The sequence below is a fragment of the Hibiscus syriacus genome, unplaced genomic scaffold (assembly GCF_006381635.1).
Source record: "Hibiscus syriacus cultivar Baekdansim isolate YM2019G1 unplaced genomic scaffold, ASM638163v2 tig00112523_pilon, whole genome shotgun sequence".
Taxonomy (NCBI): Eukaryota; Viridiplantae; Streptophyta; class Magnoliopsida; order Malvales; family Malvaceae; genus Hibiscus; species Hibiscus syriacus.
This window is the reverse complement of record NW_024063355.1, coordinates 1,032,961-1,042,063: the sequence shown is the minus strand read 5'-3', so window position 1 is coordinate 1,042,063 and position 9,103 is coordinate 1,032,961. Positions and strand designations below refer to the sequence as shown.

General features: G+C 36.1%; 1 protein-coding gene and 1 pseudogene across 1 annotated transcript; one reads left to right on the top strand and one right to left on the bottom strand.

The window, feature by feature from the left end:
- Positions 1-3,278: 3,278 nt before the first annotated feature.
- LOC120181444 (protein MRG1-like) lies at positions 3,279-7,207 on the top strand. Its single transcript, XM_039186568.1, has 11 exons — positions 3,279-3,505; positions 3,771-3,824; positions 3,972-3,985; positions 4,430-4,575; positions 4,826-4,861; positions 5,322-5,362; positions 5,491-5,592; positions 5,685-5,764; positions 6,202-6,371; positions 6,556-6,640; positions 6,841-7,207. The coding sequence occupies exons 1-11, from the start codon at positions 3,368-3,370 to the stop codon at positions 6,929-6,931; spliced, it is 957 nt and encodes a 318-aa protein (XP_039042499.1). The 5' UTR covers positions 3,279-3,367; the 3' UTR covers positions 6,932-7,207.
- Positions 7,208-7,488: 281 nt separating this feature from the next.
- On the bottom strand, positions 7,489-8,675 carry LOC120181445 (annotated as a pseudogene).
- Between the last annotated feature and the right edge of the window lie 428 nt (positions 8,676-9,103).

The window sequence follows — 9,103 nt, the reverse complement described above, 5'->3', positions numbered from 1 at the left end:
TTGGGATGTTACACAACTTATGTCCATTAATCCTTTTATAACATCTAAATTTCTCCTTAGAACACTTAGAACTAAAAATCACACTTATTGTTCAAATAGGTTCTTAATCCTTTCTAATACTTCTAACTTCTTAATTAGACACTTGACAAGTCAAATTTATTATTAGAAATCCAAATATTAAACCATGTCATCAAATCCATTAAAAACCCATTCTACTAGTCCATTGATAAATCACTAATTTCTTAGTTTTAATCAACCTTAAGCTTATATCACCCAAAGACCAAAAACCAAGCCAAAAATACAAGACATCATCAACATAATCTCACTTACCTTTTAAATGGTTTCCACGTCAAAGAGGAAGAAGATAACTAATGGTTTCCAGATTTTTTCTTTTTCCTTATCTTCTCTTATTCCACGTGTTTATATCCCTTAAACAAGAAAATAAAACTCCTTTCCTTTGAAATGACTATAATGACCTTCTAATATCCCTAAATTTGATATCAAGTCCTAAACAAAAATTTCAAAATTAGTCTCTAAACTTTTCAATTTATTCAATTTAAACAACTAAATTTTAAATTCTTACATTTTGATCACCGACCCGATGTTTGGGGTGTTACAGATAGTTTCTATACTATAAGTACATTTTTTAAAGTTCATTATTATTGATTTTGCGGTTTAATGTATTAAATATAACTATTACTACATTCAATATAAAATTTTATGTAAAGATATATAATTATATCATCAATATAAACTATATATATATATATTTGAAGGTTGCATAACTAAATATCAATAAAAATTAGAGATTAAAATGTAAACATTCTAAAAATTAATGATTACGGACGTGATTGTTCAATCATTAACATATTTATTTCTTTTATTAAATTGTGATGATTATAAAATAAAATTTATATAAAATGTTTTGAATCGTTTGATAATAAACGTTCAAATGTACCCTATAAACGTCGTATTTGAAAATTTTAAAATAATATTTATTCTTTAATCATTAAAATCACTTTATTCGTACGTCATTAACACCATTATTATTTTTTGAAACGAAACATTAACATAATTTTTTTTATTAATTTGAGGTAAATATAAGATAATATTTGTTCAAATATAACTCTTAACCGTATAAGATTAAACGTTCACACTCCTAATATTTTTAAGAGAAAATCGCCTCAGTGACCAAAAATACCTTATAATATACGATTTTAACCAATTTTTTTTGGATTTGCCAAAATGACCAATAAAATCGCAACGCGATATCAAAATCGCAACGCGATTTAGAAAATCGCAACGTAAAAAAGAAAATCGCAACGGTCAAAAGAAAATCGCAACGCGAGCTTCCAAGTTCGCAACGCGATTTAGAAGAAAATCGCAATGCGATTGATAGAATCGCAATGCGATTTATAGAATCGCAATGCGATTGAGAGAGTCGCAACGCGATCTAGAAGAAAATCGCAATGCGACTGAGAGAATCGCAATGCGACTGAGAGAATCGCAATGCGACTGAGAGAATCGCAATGCGATTTATAGAATCGCAATGCGATTGAGAGAATCGCAACGCGATTTAGAAAATCGCAACGTTAAAAAGAAAATCGCAACGGTCAAAAGAATAGTTAAAAAAAATTTGTTTCTTAAGAATTTTCTCTAAAAAGATAGTATCCGCGCGGACGTGTCGAAGACACGTATTACCACGACCACGACCACGACCACGACCACGACCACGACCACGACCACGACCACGACCACGACCACGACCACGACCACGACCACGACCACGACCACGACCACGACCACGACCACGACCACGACCACCGCCCCGACCCGACCCGACCCGACCCGACCCGAGACGAGACGGCGGCGGCGGCGGCGCGCGAGAGTCCCCCTTGTCCTCTTTCACTCAACAAGGAAGTGCAAAATACAAGCCTTAAATATAATTCCCAATAGTGTTTCCAATACTATGTGGGATTGAGCATTACCAACACTTGTTCCCAATATCATTATTCTTCAAAAGTTATCATCCATTACAATATGAATTATCGATAATAAATTAATTCATTTTAATAAGTATTTAAAATTATAACTTGATAAATACATGAAATAATTCTATTATTAAATAAAAAATATATTTTTTATATTAAAATTATTGAGATAGATATTTACTATAAAAGTAAAAGATTTTTTTTTCACGTACAACCTCTATGTGAATTAGTTTCACAATAAGGTATCGGTTATGCATTGGATTCTTTCGTATTAGATGGTCTTTAATAAGATCATCATCATCATTCTTTTGTTCAACAATACCATATATTAATGAGGTATATTGGTTCATTAACACGACTAATTCATATTGTAATGGATGATAACTTATGAAGAATAATGATATTTGGAACAAGTGTTGGTAATGCTCAATCCCACATAGTATTGGAAATACTATTGGGAATGGTATTTAAGGCTTGTATTTTGCACTTCCTTGTTGAGTGAAAGAGGACAAGGGGGACTCTCGCGCGCCGCCGCCGCCGCCGTCTCGTCTCGGGTCGGGTCGGGTCGGGTCGTGGTCGTGGTCGTGGTCGTGGTCGTGGTCGTGGTAGTGGTAGTGGTAGTGGTAGTGGTAATACGTGTCTTCGACACGTCCGCGCGGATACTATCTTTTTAGAGAAAATTCACGTTGCGATTTTCTAAATCGCGTTGCGATTCTCTCAATCGCATTGCGATTCTATAAATCGCATTGCGATTCTCTCAGTCGCATTGCGATTTTCTTCTAGATCGCGTTGCGACTCTCTCAATCGCTTTGCGATTCTATAAATCGCATTGCGATTCTATCAATCGCATTGCGATTTTCTTCTAAATCGCGTTGCGAACTTGGAAGCTCGCGTTGCGATTTTCTTTTGACCGTTGCGATTTTCTTTTTAACGTTGCGATTTTCTAAATCGCGTTGCGATTTTGATATCGCGTTGCGATTTTATTGGTCATTTTGGCAAATCCAAAAAAAATTGGTTAAAATCGTATATTATAAGGTATTTTTGGTCACTGAGGCGATTTTCTCTATTTTTAATACTCGAATACAAGACTTTAAAAACAGTAACAATTCATTCATGTTCGATTGGCTGACGTTAACACGGTTAGATGACTAGATTTAGGGGACTTTCCGAGTGATCAAAATGAAAGCGCTCTAAATGTTTTATGATTATTTAGGTAATTTATTCGTTAAAGAATTGGCTGAAGAAGAAAAACCGTAAACTCGACAAAGTAATAAAAAAACGGTGCTAAAGAGATCAGCTTATCAGCCTCTTTTCCCTCTCTTCCTGTCAGCAAGAAAAATCAGAGAAATAAAAAAAAACATAAAATAAAGAAGGAAATGGGTAGCTCGTCGAAGGAGGAGATGGCAATCAACGGCGATACGTCGGGCGGAGACACCCCTCCCTCCAACTCCAATATATTTTCTGAGGGCGAACGTGTCCTCGCCTATCACGGCCCTCGCATCTACGAAGCCAAGGCATAGTATCTCTTCATTTTTCCTTATTCATCTTTGCCGCTGCATATGACTGTTTTAACCCCTTCGTTTCGCTTCAAATTTTCATTTTTCATCGATTCGCTTTGGTTTCTATGTTTAAATACGATATTTATCCCATTTCGGTAGCTGATTTTAAGTAATCTGAAACTGAAGTGAATGAGTGGTTTCTTAGGTCATTGTGGTCCATTAATTTAGAGCATTTGGGATTTAGGGCTTATACAGCTTTAATTTCGATTTTACATGTTAGGTTCAAAAAGCGGAGCTTCGGAAGAAAGAATGGAGATACTTTGTCCATTACCTTGTAAGTCTACCGGCCTTAATTTTCGATTATACATATTATATTTGAAATTCAACATGATGGTTAATCCAGTCGCATTTTGATCATGTAGGATAAGCTGAATATTGCTCTTTTATGGTATTAAGAAATATTTCGATTGCTGTTTTGCAGGGTTGGAATAAAAAGTGAGTACATCTTTGATAATAAGCTCTCCTTGGAATCTATGTTAGTTTTCTTCATCTATTAATTTATAATTTGAAATTTTCTTCTTATTGATATACATCTTAAGTTTTTAACTCGAGCCGTGTCCTTGGTATTATAATATGGCATTGTGCTTGTGCTTGCATGTCACAGTAGGCATTCATCAAATTAAATATGGAATTGTTTCATGCATTTTAGCTATATATTATGTTTAACCACTTACTCATTTTTCCTTTTGTTTTATTTAACTTTATATTTTTTGTTCTTACACTTCTTTGGGGTAATAATTCGTTTATGCAATTACAGAATCCTGAAAGGTAATCCACAACTTTATAGTAATGCTATATGTTTGGTTTCATTGGTTTATATATCCACTTTCTGTAAAAGAGAAATGGAAATCATTACTATGGCTTTGACACCTTGCACAGTTGGGATGAATGGGTAGGTGCTGATCGGCTGATGAAACATACTAAAGACAATGTCATGAAGCAGCAAGCCCTTGACAAAAAACTGGGTGTTGATAGAAGTTCAAAGTCTGGGAGATCAAGTCAGTCCAAGCCAAAAAGCTCCGCTGGTTAGATAAACTCTTTCTACTTATTGGCTTGTTTATGTAGACATGCTTATTTGCTTTGTTTTTCTATGTTCACGTCTATGTTCATAAGTATGGTTATCCATTAGGGGACCCTTTAATGTGTTTTAATGATTAAATGGAACCATATGTCTATGGATGCTGTCATTATCTTCACGTAGAACCTGTTTTTTCTTCTTTACTATTTGCCATTATTCGATAGTAGAAGCATTAATTTGCTTTTATTTTTTTCTAGATGTAAAAGCAGATAAAGAGGACCAGAAGAACACAGGTCGGTTTATTTTACATTTATTTTGTTTTTGTATTTTCCTGTCTTCATAGATTTTTTTCTTTCATCAGTGGTGTAAATATTCTTTACCATTAGTGTTTTCCTATCCTTTCCTAAGGGGGTCCTATAAAGCACTTTTCTTAATTTTGATATTCTCATGACTTACTAGTTCTATGGTGTCTGAAGTTAAGGAGTTGTATTCTTATTCTATTGAGATCGAATGAACATGACTTTTTAATTGCATTTGTTTTTTCCCCCCTTTTTAACATATTAGAATTGATGGTATATTGTCAAGAGTTCTGGCAAAAGGTTATGTAAATTTAGTGAACCATCGATTCCTAATGGTCTGCTTCAGTGTTCGTTAGTTCAATTGTTTTGCCTACTGTCAGTCTTAAGTAATATTGTTACTGCTTGCCAGTCATAAACCTTTTCTATTGTGGTTAATGTTTTATATTTGCTGCAGCGCCAAAAGGAAGGAAGAGAAAGATTGACTCGGGTGTTGAGGTCTGGTTTGTATAATAATTAGTTGAATACAGCTCTTGAGATCCCCCCCCCCCCAACATTTCCAGTCTATGCCCATTGGTTCTTACCCTGTGTTTTTGCTTTTCAACATGTTATTTAATAATTGTTAGAAAGAAAACTCGCCCGTGGAAAAGCTTGTCAAGATCCAAGTTCCATCAACCCTAAAGAAGCAGCTAGTTGATGATTGGGATTTTGTTACTCAACAGGATAAGGTGCAAAAACTTCTGAAGTAACATCATTAGGGAATCATTTGACTGGTACACTAATAAACTGATTTGATGTAAATAATCTGTCTTTTCTACAGCTGGTTAAACTTCCCCGATCACCAAATGTTGATGATATCTTGACAAAGTACCTTGAATACAGGTCAAAGAAGGATGGCATGTAAGTTAAATCTATTCACGCCTGGTAGAAAACAACCATGATAAAGTTATTCTAAAACTTTTGAATAAGTAATTTCCAGCTTTGGTAATAATTATATTGTTCTCCGTTGTTGCTTTCTACTTTCCATCGAAATTTATGATGATATTCTGTGATATTGATAATATATTCCAATGTTTATATATTTCCTTTCAAAAATGAAATTTGGTCATAACAAATTATTTGATAGAGAAACTCCTCTGTTTATGAGTTTTAAAGGAGAACTTTAGGACATTAATTTTCAGACTTGCTTGTTATATGCTCAATGGTACTTATAACTAAGAAATTCTGTGTGGGAATTGTGTCTCTTAAATCCGAATCCTGTTTTCTAAGATGCTTTCTTTTAAAAAGGCTAAGCTTACATTAGAATCAGTGATAGTCTGTTTTCTTCTTGCTTACAGAATGACTGATTCAATTGGAGAAATCTTGAAGGGAATTCGCTGTTACTTCGACAAAGCTTTGCCTGTGATGCTTCTCTACAAAAAAGAGCGTCAACAATACCAAGAATTTGTCCATGATGATGTCTCCCCATCCACTATATACGGTGCTGAACATTTACTACGTCTCTTTGGTATGGCTATCTGTTTGACTTAGAGCTTTGAAATGCATTTAATTTACTTCCATCTTCAGTTTTGAATATTTTGTTTCAACAAATGTGCCATTTCATGCATTTCATTTAGCTTTGTTGTTAAGTATGTGTAATGCATTTTATTGATCTCTAGAACCCTAGACTAATGCATTCTGGTATTTTGCAGTTAAGTTCCCTGAGCTATTGGCATATGTGAACATTGAAGAAGAAACCTTAACCCGCTTGCAACAGAAGTTAATGGATTTTCTCAAGTATCCACTTTACCCCTCATCTTTTTTTCTTGTCTTGTAAAATACTATTTGGAGAGCATTGAACTTTTGCATGTTTCCAAAATCATCTGTTTAACGACGGATACACTTTGTATTTCCACTGTTTTAGTTCAAGGCTAGCTTTTCAAAATTTCCATCAAGTTTCATATATATATGTTAAAAACAGTTCTTACATAATGCAGGTTTCTGCAGAAGAACCAGAGCACCTTGTTTCTCTCTGCATACGACGGATCTAGAGTTTCAGAAGGCAAGGGAAAAGGGAATGATGAGTAGAAAACAGCTACCTATTCAAACTTTGCTACCACAACCATTTTCGTCATTCATAAGTTTAATTCGAAAAACAGTTATGAAACCAGTTGCCGCATTCGATGATCAGGTGGTATGCCTGCTGTCCTTGGATAAGGAAAGCATTCAATTGTTGTAACAAATGGAATTTGCCATTCTTTCGTTTTACACTATCCTCGTTCCAGGTGCAAGGCGACATTTAACCAGATACATTTTAAAATCATTGAGAGAAGATGCCGAAGCCCCTTCTTTTTTTCTCATTTTTCCTCGAACTGTTTGTTAATCATTGTTGTTGTAGGTATATGAAGAAATTCGATTCTTGATCGTCTTTCGTCTAGTTGTTACTTTTCGGTTCCTGATATGAAATAAGAAAGCAAAAGACCATGAACCATGTATAACCTCCTTTATTTACCAAATTCAGAAATTCCTTCCGTATTTGCATATAAAGATAATTTATTTCATTCAAGTAATAGATCATCAAGTTAAAGAAGCTTGAATATTGATTTTTTTAGGGGCTTTCGGCGCGTAAAATTTTAATTTTTAAACGAGTCTGAAATGTTCCTTTAAACCCATATTTTTTTCGCATTCTCTGTACATTGAACAAAATTATTAAGAAAGAAAAACCAAAGTCCGGTTTTTTCTTTTACATCTCAAGTTCAGTCGATCCTATTAACCCCAACTCGGCTCATGGGCATACCATTCCTAAACCCCATATCCAAACACGTCCCCATTCCCTCTCCTCCCGAAACGCCGCCGTTTTGACGTTGCATCTGAACCATGTAAGTCCTCACCTCCACCCTTATCATTTCTTGCATCACCGCCATAAACTCCGCACTGAACCCCATCACCCCTCCTCCCTTGCCTTCATTTTTTGCTTCGTTCCTCGTCTGAGTTGACTCGGTGACTGGCAGGGTTGGTTGACACCGACACCTCACATGACTCAGCCCCGGGTAAAGACAGACTCAGTGAAGTCTGTGGATCGTTCGAAGACGACGCTGCTTCTGCTCCAGGAGATGGCATAACGTTGACGTCAACGTTGACCCCACCGGTCCTCGGGATGGGCTTGTACACGTGTGAAGAAGACAAATCGGGTAAGCTCGAATCGCTCAAATCGGATCCCGATTGGCTCCCGGGGCTCATGTAAAGCCCAGCACTCACCGATCTCTTCAACGGTTGCCGTTCCTCCTCATCTTCTCCCAAATTACCATCATACCCTCCATTCAAAACATTAAAAAAACTCTCTTCCCCAACCGACAAGCACTTACGTTTGAGCGTCGAGTTCCAGTGATTCTTAACGGCGTTGTCCGTACGACCGTTGAGGAGTCGGGCTATGGTGGCCCATTTGTTGCCGAATCGGGCATGAGCCCCGACGATTGTCTCGTCTTCCTCGGGGGTGAACGCCCGGTGCTCAACTTGGGGTGACAGCTGATTGCACCACCGGAGCCTGCAAGATTTCCCGGATCGACCCGGGATTGATTTGCTGATCAACGACCAGTTTCTGGCTCCATGCTTTTGGACCAGGTTTTGAAGCAAGTCATCCTCTTCGGGGCTCCATGGACCTTTGATACGATCCATTTCTTTTCTTTTTGATGTGCTTGTTACAACCTTGATATCAAATACAGAAGCATGCAAAGGAAAATCGGTTCTCCGGATATATATGATCTGGATTTTCTGTGGGTTTTATTTTTTTCCTTTCTTCTCTACTTTCTTTTTTCTAGTTTCGGCCTGAAGTTTAAAAAGAAAACGAGCTAGTGAAAGGTAGTTTTATAAGAGAGAAGAGGACAGGAACCGGTTGAAACGGTGAGGAGTGAAGTGAGTAGAAGCGTTATGGGCACCGACTGTATAAGTTAAGCGGTTGGGAAAAGGGGCTTGGGATACAGCTGGCGAACAGACACGTGTCACATCTAAACTGCACTGATTTTAACAACGCTCTCTCTTAATATTTATTTTTATCCGTTAGAGCTTTTTTGTGACTCTCTATCATTGGAGCGTCTGTCTCACATTGGATCTATACACTAAAATTTTAATTCAATAATTTATTAAAATTTTAATCTCTTATTAAATTAAAATATAAAAATTAAAATCTATAATTTTTAGATAATATATCATCTAATAGAATAATTTGACCAACATAAAACATCTCAGTTTTAGACAAAAAAG